At 41.5% G+C, this 17,969-nt stretch overlaps 1 protein-coding gene across 2 annotated transcripts in view; it reads left to right on the forward strand.

Annotated features, from left to right (window-relative positions):
* Positions 1 to 3,790: 3,790 nt before the first annotated feature.
* DOK5 (docking protein 5) overlaps positions 3,791 to 17,969 on the forward strand; it is a 152,254-nt gene continuing 138,075 nt past the window's right edge. Inside the window, exon 1 of one of the 2 annotated variants that reach the window (XM_070589600.1) lies at positions 3,791 to 4,548. In XM_070589600.1, coding sequence (XP_070445701.1) covers positions 4,483 to 4,548 — 66 coding nt within the window. In that variant the 5' untranslated portion in view covers positions 3,791 to 4,482. Of the gene's footprint in view, positions 4,722 to 17,969 lie in introns of both variants that reach the window. The other variant, XM_070589602.1, reaches the window with a different exon arrangement.

Consider the following 17,969-nt stretch of genomic DNA (forward strand, 5'->3'; position numbering starts at 1 on the left):
CCACGCTCAGGATCCGAACCCTGGATCCCTGGGCCGCAGAGGTGGAGTGCGCGAACTTAATCACTACACCACTGGGCCAGCCCCTTCTCTCTGTTCTAAATGTACCGTGTGCTCTCCTGTCTGGGATATTTGCCAATCCTGTCCTCCTTCCCACCAGCCTCTCTCTGTCCTCACGTAGGAATTAGTACCTTCCCCTTCCTATCTCAGCTCCCTAATTTCTCCGTCCCCATTCCAAAGGAGTCAGGTCCTGTCTCCGTGTCCCCTCCTCGCACAACATCAGGTAACTTTCCTTCCTTCATAATTTTATACTTATTTGAGTATTTTATTAGGGTCTTGCACTCCCAGTGGACAGTTAACTCCAGGAGGGCAGCGTTTGGTTTCTTTCTATCTGCTCGCTGACTCCTCGGTGCCTAGTGAGCCTGGCTTAAATAATGTTTGTTGAATGAACAAAGAAGAAGTGACAGTGACATCTTTTACATCTGTTTTAATGGTTATGATATGGCTTTGTAACAGAATGGTAAGTGTGACTCTTCCTGTTGACTCGATTTCAGAAGAACTCTCAAAAGTCCGGGGGAGGAGCATTTAGAAAACATTCGAATGCAGGGTGCTGGGGCTTCTGTGCAGAAACTGGGGAAATGGGATTTCCAAACCATTCCGTCTGCGTTAGTCGATGATCATGCGCCTCCAAGCGAAATAAGACATTGTGGTTAAAGAGATGAAAGAAGGAATGTTCCCGTGCGCGGAGCAGGGAGTTGGTCTTCTCCTCCCAGGGCAGAGGGAAGGGGGAGCTCACTCCTTACCTTATAGCAGGAGAATCACTCAGAAGGCTTTCTCCTACTGGGGTGTAAGCTCCATGGGGACAGGGACTTTGTTTATCTGTTTGGAGTGTGTGTGTGTGAGAGAGAGAGAGAGAGAGAGGAAGAGAGAGAGAAAGTTACTGTGGCAGTCTCTACCCATAGCAGGTGCTCCATCAATATTTATTAAATGCAGGAGGGAAGCATGGAAGCCATGAACAACGGAAGCAGACCTGTGCCCAGATTTTCTCCCGTCTGATTTCAATGTCATCTTCCAAGTCATCCTTCTTTGGGTGGGTAATGACTGGGGAAGGGAGACCTGGCCGCAGAGCAGACAGCCTCTCTCCTTAGTGTCCGGCAAAGCATTTTCCTTAGCGCTGACTCGCTTTGGAGGAAAGGCTGCTTATGTATCTGTGACACTCCCACTGAGAGCTGCGGGCCACGGGGCCAAAGCTCAAGTTATTTTTGGTAAAGATATTGGACAACTGCCATTTCAGCCTCTGCCTTGGTACTTTGTGGTACTTAGTGAAAGTACAACCTCCTTTGGCGAAGCTTGGGAGCCCACCACCTGCTCTGGAAAAGTGCAGAAGCCTCTGGATTTCTGCACACAATTTCCTGTCCTGAAGAGATAAATAATGATGATGATGATGATGATAATGATAATAATAATAATAATTGGCTGAATGGAATGCAGAGTGAACAGCACGTTCATGTTTCAAGCTAGAGTGGATTTCTGCTTTGAATATCTTGGATTGGGCAACCTTTGGATTAATTTCTTGCTTTGCAATGCTAAGGTTATAAAGTTCTATTTCAATGCATGACGTAGTTTTGTTTCCTATCAATGAGATGTCCGAATAGAAGGGTACTACTATATGTATTCCATTTTGAACTCACGCTCATTTCATTCTAATGCAATAAACTCTTAATCTGCCACTTTAGATCATGTGCCCATGTCTGAACCAATCAGTGCGTCTGAAGGAAGGCAATGTACGAGCCTGCACACCTGCCCTGGGAGCAGGGCATAAAGTATATTCAAAGTGACAATGATGCCCACTATTGGAAGAAGGGAATTTGGATGCTGAGGAAGCAAACAGAAATGGATACAACAAACAAGAAGTTTTAAGTTTTGAAAATTGCCTTAAAATCAGGGATTGAAATAGGATTTTTTTGTGTGTCTCACCTCTCCAGTGAAACTGAATTGTGTTTGACTATATGGTTGGCAGTGTATAATTGTGTAAGTTGTGCACTGTGCAACTCTATAAGCACTGCTTACGTTGTGTATCTCTGTAAATTATCTTTTGTCTTTCTGCCATGGTTGCGTACTGCACATTTTGGACTGCCCACCCAAAGTCTAACTGGCTTCCATCTTGTGAATAGTATGACACAGTCTGTGTGTTTTGCATGTATGTCAGTTTGACCTCACCAAAAACAAACAAATAACATCATATACTGGATTCAATCTTGCAATTAAAAAGAAATCACTTGTTTCTTCACATCTAGTTTGGTATTTTCTAGTTTGATTATTTATGGATGTTGATTGCACTCAACATTAACTAACAAGGGATGGATTTCTCAGTTTTTGTCAGTGATTATTTCTGTTATCTTAAGCCATTAACTTCAAGCTCCTCATGCCTAAATTCCTGCATTCTTTGTTTCTGTGATACTGTGGGCTTGGTCTACAAACGATGTGTGGGACAAATGCCTTCCATGAACACGTCCATTTCATGGCAACCACGGACAGTATTGTTTTGTTTTTTTAAGTTGTAAGCCTTCAGAAAGAACTCTCCAAACGATTTTGTCATCTCATCCTCTTTTGGTCAGAGATTTAAACTTAGAACATCATTTACATCAAATGACAACATGATGACAGAGCTAATGATTTATTATACGGCCAAAAGAGTTCTCCTTGTCAGAATTTTTGCTTTTTGATTGTCTCACTTTAGTCTCAGTTCTCCCATGACACATTCTTGGGTGATTCTCTTCTTTGACTGACACCCATCAAATCAAGGTGACTGAAAGCTAGTGCTCCCATTGAGAAAGGAAAGATTCACATAATCTTAGAGTCGAAAGGCCTTCAAATGTCATCAGGTCAGATAGCGCACTAAACAAACGAATTCTCTTCTCAATAGCTCCTGCCTGAGGTCACCCAGCCTTAGTTTGGTCACCTCTAGTGAACAAGAATTGTCAAATTTCTGATGCTGTTTTTGCCTTTGTGGTTAGTGCAAATGACTAGAAAGATTTTCCCTGGAAACCAGCTAACCTCCCTCCTCCGTGGCATCTGCTCTTTAGAAGAGGTACAGGGCCGTGCTTACCAGCAGAGCTGATGTCACACACACCTCCCCTCAATCCTAGCCCTGTGGGATCGAGGGCAAGTCTCTTAATTCGTCTGAGCTTCAGTTTCTATAAAACGTGGATGCTAGGATCTATGTTATTATTCCCTTATCAGGATTAGCACAGTGCCTAGCAGTCTGGTGCCCAATAAGTGTTAGCGGTTATGGACTGAAGCCGCTTTGGGAAGGTAGTGCAGCCAGGGGCAGGCGAGTGTAAAATCTGGTTGCCTTTGAATCTTATTCTATAGGCAGCATCCCCTAATGGTCAGGCGGTGAGCTCTATTGCCAGGCTAGGGAGGCGTAAATAAGGGCCTGGTATTTACAATAGGTACAGGGGAGTTTAAATGAATTAATCAGCAAAGGGTTTAAAGCTGTGCTTGGCACTATGGATTTATCCAGCACCTGCTCTGGGCCAGGCTTAGGGGGTTCACGTATTAACGACGCCAAGTGTTAGTCCGTGGGAACCTTACAACCGGGTGGGAAAGACAGGCTAAAACAAGGAAAACGTGCCAAACGGTATCACCGAGGGCTGGGTCCAGGATGCCAAGGAAACCCGAAGAAGCACGTAGCTTAAGCCATGGCCATATCCCTCCCCTCATATGCCAAGGTCAAGGCAAACCATGGCAACATCGCCTCCCCAGACACGCACAGCAGAGGTAAAAACGAGCCCTTCTTAGGGAAGAGATGGGGCCGAAGGCACAGGCGGGGTAGGCGCGGCGGCCGGGAAAAGTGAAATTTCCCCTCTTCCTAAAATAAGCCACCGGAGCGAGAAGCGAGGGAGCGTTATCACGGCAGGCTGTAGCCTAGGCGCGGGGGCGGGCTGGGGCTCGCTCGTGGTCCTGGGGGGATGGGATGCGGGTCGGGCAAGGTGGGCTAGAGGGGAGGGGAGGGGTGTGCGCACGTTCAAGGGTGTCTGCCTGGGGGTGGCCTCAGCCGGGCGCGGGGACCCGCGCGGCTCCTCCTCCTCGCCCTCCCGTCCTCCTCCTCCTCCTCCTCTGCTCCTGGGCCCCGGGAAGAGGCAGGGCTGGATCCCTGAGCAGCCGCCGCTCCTCCTCCTGGCAGGCTGGCTGATGAGTCAGCTGACGCCGGCGCTCCAGCCTCGCCTCGCCGCGCCGCGCCGCGCTCTCTGCGCTCCCCCAAAGTGGCTGCAAACCGGCCGCCCACTTTCAGGGTTTGGGGGACAGAGAAAGTGATGTGCGCCTTCTAAAGCCACGCTGAGCCGCAGCCGAAGCAGCTTCATCGCTCCAACTTTCTCCCCCCTTCCCGACCCCACGTCTTCTCTTGACCCTGCCCTCAACCCTCCCCAAAGCCACTTAGGGTGCGTGCGCTTGGGTGAGGGGGGTCACCGGCTGTCCGGGATGGCTTCCAATTTTAATGACATAGTGAAGCAAGGGTACGTGAGGATCCGGAGCAGACGCCTAGGGGTAAGTATCGACCCCTTTTTTTTTCCTGTTCGCCCGTTCAATTGTCTTTATCCTTAGCCAGCATCCCTGAAGGGTGGAAGGAGATTCCCCGGCAGCGCGCTGGGGAATTGCGCTGTGGCTTTCTCAGCCGAAATCCACGTCTGCTGGGGCTGCCCCTGGAAGGCCAGGTCTAGGTATGTAATGGATCTATCTTTATCTCTCGGATGACTTGGCTTTCTGATGGTGGCCGCGTGTTCGGCTTCAGTAGCCACTGGAGCCCGTCTACTGGAAATAAATATTTCTCCGTAGCCATGGGAGTTAGAGCTGAGAAACCCGGGCGGGGGTGCTGAGCCTGCCGGATGGCCCCGGTGCCCCTCTTCCCACTCCCCGCCAACTTAACTTTTCTAGGGGATGGATCGGCTGTCTGAGAAAGAGGGCAGACGCCCTCGGTGTGAACAAGGTCAGTGACCCTCTGACTCCAGGAAGAGGTTTCCGCCAAGCAAAAGGTCTCTTCGGACTCCGGATGCTGGACAGTGACCCACCTTGTCCCAGGTGTTGGCGAAGGCCGCGTGGGCTGGCCTCTGGCCAGGCCGGCTTGGGGTAGATACCAGAGTCCTTAGTCTGGCTGGTGGAGTTCTGTTGGAATACACACTGGAAACCCGCTGGGAGATTATTTAGGGTGGAACATAATACCTGGCACACAGCGAATGCTCCCTAAATATATACTGAAAGAATGAATGAATCTGAGGGTACTTGTAGGGGACGGATGTTGGCCCAGGCGTGGCCCCTCTCTTAAAACTCCCTCTCTTCTGCCCTTTTCCCCTTGGCTCTTCATTGATGGGACGTCAGGAGAACTCATTCTGCTTCTCCTTGGGCTTGAGTGATGGTAAAGGAATTCTTGAGGGAGGAGGAAGACACTGGAATGTTTTTTTTTTTTTAATTTCAAACTGTCTCATTTCTATTTGCCTTGTGTCAAGTGTTGTTGCTGTTTTTTGTGTATTGTGTGTGTTTCGGCAAGAGCGTTGGGGGAGGAAAGCTTACTTTAGTAATATCTGAAACAATAATAATTACAGTAATGATGTGGAATGGCCCCACTGGGGGTAGTGTTACAGTAATAAGTTGAATGTCTTTCTCTACAAATATATGTGATTGACACCTTTCTTTTATTTGGTCTTTAGATTTTTTTACGTGTCAGATAATTTTACTGAAAATTGAAAGAAAATTTCACAGCTAGGGAGGAAAACCTGGTGATAGAAAGATCTGTAGTTATTAAAAACTCTTGCCTGATTTGTTTTGGTCTTTGCTTTCTTTCTTTTTTTCCCTCCTGGTTACCATGTTTTAGCAATTATGTCCCATGTTATTGTGAATCTATAAATATATAATTGGGGAGAAATATAACAGAACTAACCAATCCCTATCAGCCCTGCCTAAGTTTTCTTGATTTTTCCCTTCTGCTTTGTAAATATTCTCACCAGCAGGAGCAGTTACTATTGGGGTACTTAACTGAGTGATTCTCATGCAAAGGACCAGAAATAATAGGAACTTTGTATTTTGATAATCTCAAGAGCCAGCCAAGTGTGGCGATTTTAAAGGGAGCATTAAAAGCACCATTCTAATTTTAGATTTACTCCATCATGTCATTTGAGGAAATTGATAGGAGACATCCATTCTGTTTTAGGGAACATTCCAATAGGAAGAAGGCATGTATTATTAATGCACAAAATGTGAATTATTCATAAGGATCGGAGTTTATGCCAAATTGTGACACATGGTGATTTATTTGAAAGACTAGTTGCTGTAACTTTCTAGTTTATGGTAATTGAGATTATTTTTCTGTATTATTACCACTGATACATAGTCCTGTGTGCCAACGTTTATGGATAGATATTTGAAGCCGAAGGAAAAGAAAGATAGTTTAGTTTGCATTCATTTTATATTTTACAGTATTTTGAAGGCCAGTGAGCAGTAGACTTTCTCAGGACTTATTCATTTCGTGTGTGTTAGCACTCAGATAGATTTTAGGATATTGAATGATGGTTATTGCTCCTGAAAAGAAAAGGTCAAAAATATAATCAAAGAGGGGTCTGGCCCTGTTGCTGAGTGGCTAAAGTTCTCCATGCTCTGCTTTGGTGGTCCCGATTTGTGGGTTTGGATCCCGGGTGTGGACCTACTCCACTCATTGGCCGTGCTGTGGAGGCATCCCACATACAAAGTGGAGGAAGATTGGCACCAATGTTAGCTCAGGGCGAATCTTCCTCACAAAAAAAAAGAAAAAGAAAAATATAATCAAAGAAATCTGGTCTTATTTGTTAACATTGGTTTTATCACCAGTTAATTTTTAAAAAGTGTTATTATGATATAATTTATTTATATAAACTGAGGAGGCTGATTACATAGTTGTGAGAAACAGTGTGAACCAAAGTTTTAATGGAGGCTGCAAGTAACGGTGAAGGATGCTACCAGGAAACGACAGAGGGACCCTGTGTCCAAAGTAAGAAGTGTTAGTGGTATTAATCTAGGCTGCATATAGCCTGGAACAGGATGCAAAGTGTGTCAGTCTCCAGGAGTGCTAGGACATTACATCTGCTACAGAGTGGGCACTTAGTAAGTGCACACTGAAAAACGCATTGAACTACAGTGTGAATGTGTGACTTTGCAATTCATAAGCCTCTTTAGGAATGAATATGACATAATAGTTTTATTAATGGAATCCAGACAAATGTCTATGGATTAGAACCATGTTTGGGAGGGTTTATAATTAAACAAGAAAACAGCATTTCATGGAAAGCAGCTGTTGTGCCTAGGAACGCTCCCTGAGTTTTGGAAAGAGAGAAGAAAACAAATTCTACTTCTGTTACTCATTAGCTCCATGACCCTTGATCATTCTTGGACTCAGTTTTCTAATCTGTACAATGAACACTATTTAATGATGTTGGGAGCATTAAATATGATAACACCTGTGAAAATGCAATGAACGCATACAGTATTGATTCTGACTGTATTATTTCTTTAGTGTGATCAAATGAATTAAGATTGGTAGAAGGATAAAGGGATTATTGATTTCCTTATCTTTGTATCTAGAAGTGTCCAAAGACGGAAATGTTTATGCAGCTGTAGGTGTTTTCATTGGTTGAAGCTTTTACGAGTATTTAAGTGATTTTTCAATGGGGCAGGAAACGTTCTAAGACCATCCTGGTTCAAATGGGTGGTGGATAAGTGGTCACATTTAGTTGAGATCCTAAACAGTTTAAGTCATTAAACAATCAAATAGGTATTGACTTATTTTTTTTGAACATCAAGAAGCTTCATGAAATTCAACTCATTTAACTCAAAAATCTCAGTATCTTCACATGTTCCTTCTCCAGCTTAATCTCCATTGGTACATGGAGGTCTCAAGCTGTGCTCTGGGTACAATATTTGTTCAGGAATGTCGATGTTACCATTTGAAGCGCTGTCCGGGGGCTAGGGTGGGGGGGTGGAAAGGGGAACAGCTGTCTACAATTAACTGGCTAATCCACAAAAGGCTCTAAAAACTTATTCTTAGATGAATGGTGAATCGGGCGATTTGCACATCGTTAACCTGACTGTGTGGCTTAGATGGCATCATGTAACTATCCTCACTTGGTTTCTTCCTTTGCAATGGTGAGAATGTCCCAATCAATAATTGCTATGGCTTGGCCATGATGCAAGCCTCAGAGTTTAAACTCAGACCTTTTCTCTTTATCTACACGAAATCCCTTGATTATTCGCCTTTGAGTAACGTCTCTGTGCTCTTGTCTACCGAGGGCCTCTTCAGTCTAGCCCACATCTCCACCTGGATGTCTAACAGTCTCAAACTTAATGCATCCAAACCCTTGGTTGTTTCATCCAAACCTGCTGCTCCTGGAGTCTGCATCTCAGCCGCTGGAGGTCCCAGCATTTTAGTTACCCTGATAAAAACCAATCAAACAAGCAACACACCAGGAAACCTCAGTCTCATTTCTCTCTCCTTGTCTTTTTCTCACTCCCACCACCAGTCCACTGGGAAATCTTGTGGGCTCTATCTTTGAAATATATCTAGGAAATGACTCTCTCTCACACTCTCCACCACCACTACCCTCGTCCAAGCCCCATCATCTCCTCCCTGCAATGCTGTAATAAGCTCCTAATTTGTCTTCCTGGCTGCTTCAACCACCAAGGCCTTTCAATGCAATTCAGAGTAAAAAGCCTTACAATGAGTTGACTGGGCTAACCTTTTCTCTCGCTGTTCCGTCTGCTTGGAATGCTGTTCCCTCATGTATCTGTTCCTGGCTGGCTCTCTCATATCCTTCAGGCTTTCCTCAAATGCTACCTTCTCACTGAGGTGTTCCAATACTCCATTTTACTTCTTCCTTCCCCCCCCATATCCCTTCCCTTGTTTCTCTCTAGACTTGACACTCCTCACGGTTGATCTGTATCTTTTACTTGTCTGTTGCCCGTATCCCCACAAGGGCTGGGACTTCTCTATCTTTTCATCATAGTTGAACCCCGGTGCTCAGAACAGTACTCAGCACTAAGCAGGCACTTGATGAAGATTTATTAAATGAACGAACGAATGAATGAATCCATCGCTGTATACTGGTTTAAGAGCATGGGCTCCGAGATGAGACTGTGAAAATCCCAATTCAGCGACCGGTTATGTGACTTTTAGTGATTTATTTAACATTTATAAGCCTCACTCTTCTGTAAAAACAGGGAGACTCACAATACCTACCTACTAGATGGTCCTCGTAAAGGGTTGAACACAATGCTTGGCTCAGTGGAAACCCAATTAATGTTTATTACTGTTCTCACTTCTGGCACTAGTGCTGTTAGAGGACCATGGCGACTAGATGGTTAGTATTCTTACTGTTTCTACTGAAATAGCTCTCATCCTCAGACAACTTGCTGTTTAGCTGGAAAGTGAACTTAATGTCACCGAAATAATTAATGTACAGGCACAGATGTTGCTCAGCACTGATGCTAGGTATTTGCCTTTCTAAGAGTTTTCATGATCCTTAGACAAATGACGAAGATATCAAGGACAGAAAGATCCTCTCTTTGTAACTTTGGTTTGAATGAGCTCATCAGAGAAGGAGGTATTTCTGTTAATTTGAGGGTCTTTTTCTTTGGTGACAGAGAATGGATTTGAAAAATTGGTTCGTTCCTGGCCAGATTTTGGGCAGAAACCTTTCCTCACTTTTTTGTTTCTCTGTTTCACCTGACCCAGTATACCAAAGAGGCTTCTGTGTTTCATCTGTGGGTTTAGGATTTATAGATGACCAAGATCTGTGCATTTTTTATGGTACCATGACAAATTTATGTTCATAATGTCAAAATCATAGAAATAGAATAAATTTGTCATAAACCATCAGAACATAAGTATATGTACACATGCATGCACCCCACACACGCAGACATTCAGGAAGTCCTGAATGAAGTGCCGTTTTTCTTCTCCAAGAGAAAGAAGCTTTGGGGATAACTTTGCCTGTGGTGAAATTTACGGTCGGATAGACTGAATGCGCATGCCGAAGTCAAGACTCCGGAGTATTTTGGCCCCGTCTGAACTATCTTTACCGGTTTCCATCTCAGAAGTGCTTTCTAGCTGGTATTTTCATCGTCTTCATCTGGTGGTCTGTGCGAAGGATATGATTAATAAATGCATAAAGTCAGCCTTTAATCATCGTTCCCCAAACTAATTTAAGCATAGAATGGCCTATTTAGTGCTTTGTGTGTAGACATTAAACCAAATTACTGATGTGATGATTTTTCTCACATCTGCCAATGTATTTTTTTTTATCATATTCATTAGATGACCAGAAATACTTATTTTTCAAACAGCCCTGTCAATTTTGTGGGGAATGCTTCTCTTTGGTATTTTAAGAATTTAGTTTTCGTTTGGGATTTATTTGCTTTTATTTATTTTATTACTCATCCAATATTTATTGAGATGAGAGCCTACTAGTGTTAAGCTCCAGGTAAGCCACCTTAAATAAGACAAGTATAGTCAGCATCCTCAAGAAATTGACAGTCTATTTTGGACTTGTATTAGGATTAATACAGATTAATATATTGTACATATTACTATACAGCACTATATGTTACTCTATTTATAGTATTTTTAACATTCTGTGTATTACTATCGTTGAGGGTGAATTAGTCTAAGTAACAGGTCAAATATTGAAGTGAAAAGGGATCTGCAGGTCTCTCCCTGGTCCGTTTTTGTGAAACGAGGAAGGGCAAATTTGATTTTCTTCTTACTCTAGGAATTTGACTCCAGTCCGGTGGAAATAAAACCTTTGGAGATTGTAAACCAGGAAGAGATTAATATGCTTCCCTCCTACAACTCTCTGTTTCTGTGAAATTCAAAATAAAATTGTGAGTTTAGAAATGCTACAGATGTATGTGAATGTTGAAATTAAAATAGCTTCTTTCTTGAATGCAGATGGCTAAATTTTGGGGAAGTATTTGGAAGCTGATTTTTGCCGAACAGTTGTGGGGTTGTCTTTATTTTGTAGTGTCCTAAGCCTCTGTGTGTGCCCTAGATCGCAGAGAACATCAGTGTTAGCCGTGTGGATTATGTTCTCCAGTGGAATCATTAACTGGGCTCCAGGGATAGGATGCTGGTGATTTTTCTCAGGTGATGCTTCATAGCTTTCATCAGATTCTGGCAGAGATCTGGACCTCCCTGCCCCAGGCTCTCTCACCCTCACCCTCTGCAACTTCGAAAAGATTCAGAACCGTGGTCTCATTTTTTAAATTAATTTTTTTTATTTTTTGGTAATTGTAGGTGCACATGTAGTTGTAAGAATAATACCAAGAGCTATCCCGTGGCCTTTACCCAGTTTCTTCCAATGGTAGCATCTTTCAGATCTATCGTCCAGTATAACAACCAGGATATTGACATCGGTACAGTCGAGATACAGAACATTCCCTCACCACGAGGGTCCTTTGTGTTGACCTTTTATAGCTGCCCCTCCTGCTAAAGCCCTGACAACCACTCATCTGTTTTCCATTTCTATAATTTTATCATTTCAAGAATGTTATATAAATGGAACCATATAGTATGTAATCTTTTGGGATTGGTTTTTTTTGATTCAGCATAATTCTCTGGAAATTCATCCAGATTGTCATAGATTTCAATGGTTCATTCCGTTTTATTGCTGAGCAGTATTCCATAGTATGGATGTACCGTAGTTTGTTTAGCCATTCACTTGTTGAAGGGCATCTGAGTTGTTTCCAGTTTGGGGCTGTTGTGATAAAGCTGATATACACGTTTGTGTTCATGTTTTTGCATGGACGTAAGTGTTCATACCTCTACCTGAATGCCCAGGAGTGCAATTGCTGGGTTGTATGCTAGTTGCGTGTTTAGTGTTTTAAGAAACTGCCAAACTTTTTCACAGTGGTTGTGCCACTTTACATTCACATCAGCAACGTATGAGTGATCCAGTTTCTCCGCATCCTTGCCAGCCTTTGATGTTGTCACTAGTTTTGGTGTTGTCACTATTTTTTATGTTAGTCATTCTGAGGTGTGTGTATTGACATCTCATTCTGGTTGTTTTTTTCTAAGGTTGGCACCTGAGCTAACATCTGTTGCCAATCTTTTTGTTTGCTTGTTTTTCTTTTTTTGTTTCTTCGTCACCCCATAGTCCCACCAGTACATAGTTGTATAGTCTAATTGTGGGTCCTTCTGGCTCTGCTCTGTGGGACACCGCCTCAGTATGGCCCGAGGAGCGGTGCTAGGTCTGTGCCCAGGATCTGAACTGGCAAAACCCTGGGCCACGGAAGCAGAGAATGTGAACTTAACCACTCGGCCATGGGGCTGGCCCCTCACTGTGGTTTTAATTTCATTTCCCTAATAGGGAGAGATGTTGAACATCTTTTCTTGTGCTTATTTGCCATCCTTACATACATTTGGGTAAAATGCTTGTTTCTGTCTTTTGACCATTTTCTAAATGGATTGTTTGCTTTTTAACTGTTGAGTTTTGAGAGTTCTTTATGTATTCTAGATATTAATCCTCTTCAGACGTGGTTTGCAAATATTTTCTCTCAGTATGTAGTTTATCTTTTTCATCCTCTTAACAAGGTCTTTCACAGAGCAGAAGTTTTTAATTTTGATGAAGCCCAATTCAACAAGTTTTTCCTTTTTCTATGGTTTTGATACTAACGCTTTGCTTGGCCCAAGATCCCAAATAGTTTTTCCTTTGTTTTTTCTAAATGTTTTATAGTTTCACCTTTTGCATTTAAGTTCGTGATCCATTTTGAGTTAATTTTGTATAAGGTGTGCATTTTAGGGCTTGGTTCATTTTTTGCCTATAGATATCTAATTGCTTCAGCACCGTTTGTTGAAAAGACTGTCTTTTCTCCGTTAAGCATATTTATGTGTATCTATTCCTGGGTCCTCTATTCTGTTCTATTGTTTATATACATGTATATGTGCAGCCATGGGTTTATATATGTCTCTAGGTGTAGGTGTACAGTACGTCATGAAATAGGGTAGACTGATTCCTCCCACTTTATTCTTCTTTTTCAAAATTGTTTTAGCAATTCTAGTTCCTTTGCTTTTCGATATGAATTTTAGAATAATCCTGTCTATAACTACTGCACATCTTGCTGGGACACTTTTTCTTTGTTTCTTTCCTTCTTTCCTTGCTTCCCCTGAGCTAATATCCGTGCCCATCTTCTTCTATGTTTTATGTGGTATGCCCGCCACAGCATGGCTTGACAAGCTGTGCTTAGGTCCATGCCCAGGATTCAAACCTGCACCTGGGGCCGCGAAAGTGGAGCATGCAAACTTAGCCACTATGCCACTGGGCCTGCCCCTCTTTCTCTTTTTAATGATTGAATTGATGCATTATTTTTTCTATGGTGGAAATAGCATAAATTTGAGACTCATATCTCAACTTGGCCACTTAGTGACTCAATGGCCTTGGGAAAATTGCTTACTCTTTCTGACATGTAGCTTCCTCATATAAAAAACGAAGATAATGCACTTCTCATAAAAGATAAGTATGTCAAACCCTTAATCTTTTGCCTGACTCATAGTAGGAACTTAATGAATGGTTATGATGTTGATTTTTATTTTTTATTGTTAAGAGATTGAGACAATATTTGTTGTTCGTTGTCTGTAAGAACCGTAAACTAATAGAGATGCATTCACTCCTATCTCAGCAGAAGTGTCATGGCTTAGCAATGAAAAACAGGGAGTGTTTCACTTTCCTCTAGCTGTTAACTTCAGCGATAAAGTTTTATAACATTGGGCTTATTTAGGGGCCACTAATGAAACACTATCTTAGAAAATGTACAGTTGGCTATATTAGCCATGACGGCAGACTTTTGGTTAAAAGACTGACCATAATATTTTTGCCTATTAACGCTAGTAGTGTTGCCCAAATGTGAGAGTTGTATATCTCAAGAGACCATTTTAGGGCAGTAAACAACGTTGAATCATAAATTGAGAAAAAATGCTGCTTCTTGTTCAACTTAACTCAAGAACTGTTGGCTAAGTTGGCCTTTTAATAGAGAGAGACCTGAACGTGGTACAGTCTTCATGTGACGATATCGTATTTTATTGTGTTCGTTAACTACATGTTGTATTAAATTTTACAGTTACCTTCAGGTGATACTGGTTTTCCATTTAAGATAAGAAATGTAGCTTTCTCTTTAAATAAGTTTATTTAATTTAAAAAGTGAAGTGATTTAATAGATAATTAACTGATAGTGCAAGTATTACCGACAAGTGGCAAAAACTATAGAGGTAAGAGGTGGAACTCAGATACAGCACACATCCATGTGGCGGCCTATGCATGACTGAAGTTTGGGAACTCAGGACCATTGTACTTATCTTTTTAAGTAGGTTTTGTAAAAATTTCTTTACTTATAGCTGCCATATGGCTTAATTTTATACAAATATCTTAAAAATTGGGTCCTAAGAAAAAATATCCCATCTACTCAATACCATCCTCTTAAGAAACTTGCATCTGATATCTCTATAAATATATATTTCACTTCTTAACCAAAAAAACCCCACAAACTTAACTCGAATTTACCCAAGCCTTTATCTTGTCTTCCCTCCATTTGTATATACAATAAATACTTCAGTGGTTAATGGAAAGAGAAATTAGCCTGTTTTATGAATGGACTACCTCAAATGAAATTAAAACACTAGTTTGGTTTCAAAGCTTTTACTTAATACAAGTTTCACTGTTTAGGAAAGCAATCAAAGTCTTAAAATGTGTTTTATTATGTTAACACTACACATTTTTTTAAATTTAAAAAATCTTTAAGAAATCATACCTCTTTGAATACTCTAACAAAATTGACTCTTCATTTGAAAAATTTCTTCAGGTTTCCGTATTTCCATCTACCAATATGCAGATAGTTTGGCTAATTTGCAAAAGAACCATTTTTTGAGCCTGGGTTGGATTCCACCAATCGTGGCCCAAAATCTAGATGTTATGAAAGGCGTCTAGTTTTCAACATCGTTGATTCAGATATAAAATGTGGTGTGAAGTGAGATTTGAAAGGAACCTTTCTGGGGCAGGGGCAGTTTCCCTGGAGAGGTCTTAGTCTATTTGAATCTGTCTTCTCCACTAATGGCTGGGTGTCTCTCTGATTTTCTCCTGGCTGACTCTCTCTTGGTATCTAGATTTTGGCTTTGTATTTCCGCCTCAGAGCGACCTGCCCTGACCACTGCATCTGAAGTCTTCTCCTCAGATCCCTCTAGAACATGGCCCTAATTTAAGAGTATGCATAGGATTTTTTAAAGGTTAATTTTTTTATTTTCGTGCCGATATTTTCTTCTTAATTTTTTTTATAGGTTATGTTTTCTCCCGCTAGGATATAAATTCTATGAGACCAAAGACTTTGGCTCTCTTGTTCACTGCTGTATCCTCAGCTCTTAGCCCATAGTTAATGCTTAATATTTGCTGATTGAATGAATGAACAATTTTACTTCAGGTCAGAATAATAGGATGAGATATTCAGATGTAAGAAGACAAATAGAAAATTGTGTATCTATCCCACCTTATTTTCTTGTGTATTCTATTCTTGAGTGGTAGAATATTGTAGAATTTCTCATAATTACTGTTGGATGTAATCTGCAAATTCAGTATCAGAGAGCACAGCAATTAATGCTGGAGGATTGAATTGACCTCCTTAAAATTAAATTTTATTTTATTTTATTTGGAATAGGTAATATGATGTAAACGTACAAAATTTATCCATTGAACAGTAAGATTTCCTTTCATACTTGTTCCCCAGGAATCATCTAATTCCCTTCCCCGGAAGCAACCACTGTGAATAGTTTCTTCTAGAATAGTCTATGTATAAATAGCTTTGTGTCTCTGTGTGCACGTGTGTGTAATATATAATTAACACTCTTCTGCACTATGGTTTCTTATTTAGCAATATATCATGCTCTTCAATAATTGGATAGGATTTCAGTATATGGATATATCTTATATATTTATTTGCTTATTTTTTCATTCTTCCTTCTTTCCTTCCTTTCTTTTATTTATCATTAAATATGGGCAAAAGTAGGTGTTTTTATGTCCATTTTACAGATCACAAGACTGAGCTCCTGAGATGTTAAGTTTTTGTTCAGGTCACACAGCTGGTGCATAGCAGAGCCTGAATCTGAATCCGAGCTGCATCTCTCTTGTGGACCGTTTGAGTAATTCCTTTTTTTTTCTGTTGCGAACAGTGCCACAGGTCACTCCTCATCCCACCCAGCAGTGAGCACATTGGTGAATGAATTCCCAGAAGTGGGACTCATTGTCCAAACGTATTCACGTGGAAAATTTTGTCAACAGTGCCTACTAGGATGTTCCTAGCACTCTGAAAGCGCCCGTTTCCTCTCATCTTATTGTAGTGTGCTTTGAGAGCTTGTTCAAGGTTTTCCTAATCTAATGTGAAAAATGGGCCCATTTGTATATAGATTTTCTCAAGCCTGAGACCGAATTCTTGGCAATTTTATGGTTAGAATCTTTTCAGTTTGGTAGTCTTTTTTCTTCTGCGTGATATTTAATCAACTTAAAAAGCAATTGCTAAGGACGGACTTAGAAACACATAAAGGGTTATTTGCTTTCTTAAAAAAGCACCTTCCTGGGAAATGCTACATTAGAAGTCTTTGACCTAGAAGATGTGATAAATCATATGTTAACTGTGACTACATTTGTTACTTTTATTCTAAAAATAAAATTGAAAATTTAATCAACATATTTTAGGCAAAAAGGTATGTTTGTTGAATCAATGAATACATATGGACTAATGTAGCCCAACCAATATTTTTATTAGATTGGTCAGTCTTGTAAGATGCTTCAGGTGGGTCTAGCTGGGAGGAGAGGGATGATATAAATCTTTTTTTTGGTGAGGAAGATTGGCCCTGAGCTTACATCTGTTGCCAATCTCCCTTATTTTGCTTGAGGAAGATTGTCACGGAGCTAATGTCTGTGCCAATCTTCCTCTATTGTGTATGTGAGACACCACCACAGCATGGCTTGGTGAGCCGTGTGTAGGTCTGTGCCCAGGATCTGAACCTGTGAACCCCGGTCCGCCAAAGCGGAGCACATGAACTTAACCACTACACCACCAGGCCGGCCCTATGATATGAATCTTCTTATTGACAGCTAGATACAACTTCTGAATTTGTTCCTAGATGTTAAGAACCACAAGGCCTTGCTTAATTCAGTGTCTTGAGCCTCTCTTTTCTTGTCTAAGTTCCAGCCACTCCAGCTCCTTTCCCTTCTTCACACCACAAGCTCTTTTTTCATTCACATCCTTTGCACGCGATGCCTCCATTTATCTGTAATGCTCTTCCAAGGCTGGCTCTTCAGTTATCAGCTCAAAAGTCACCTCCCCAGAGAGCTGTTGACCATCCATTTGCAGGTGGCCTCCCTCAAGTATTCTCCATCTCATCCCCTTTTTGTTTCATTCGGAATCATTCCTGACAACTGTAGTGATTTTTAAAATGATTCATTTCTTTAATGCTCATTTTTTCTACTTGACTCTGAGCGTCACTTGGGTAAGCTCTTTTTCTGTTTTGTTAATGGCTGAATTCTCAGCAGCTAGAATAGTTTCTTGGCACATAGTAGGTACTCAAAAAACATTTAAGTAAATGAATGAAACCCTGAGAAAACATTTTTCATATTAACTTATGAAATAGACAGTAACCCTAGCATATAATGTGAACACATATTCATAAATCCCAAGACATGGAATTCTACTGTGTATTTTTGTTTATAGTCCTTTTGCAATATCCCAACTATAGACTTTGGCCAAACATGTGGAGGAGAGAAACCTGCGTGGAATTAGAAGGGCCTGATTTTTGCCCCGTCCTGCTGCTGGCCATCTGCTGTGACCAGAGCTTGTCACTGAGCTTCTCACACCTCAGCTTCCATTGTAGCAAGATGGAGACAGAAATGTCTGACCTCCCTCTCTCACCA

Source organism: Equus przewalskii, chromosome 21 (genome assembly GCF_037783145.1).
Source record: "Equus przewalskii isolate Varuska chromosome 21, EquPr2, whole genome shotgun sequence".
NCBI lineage: Eukaryota > Metazoa > Chordata > Mammalia > Perissodactyla > Equidae > Equus > Equus przewalskii.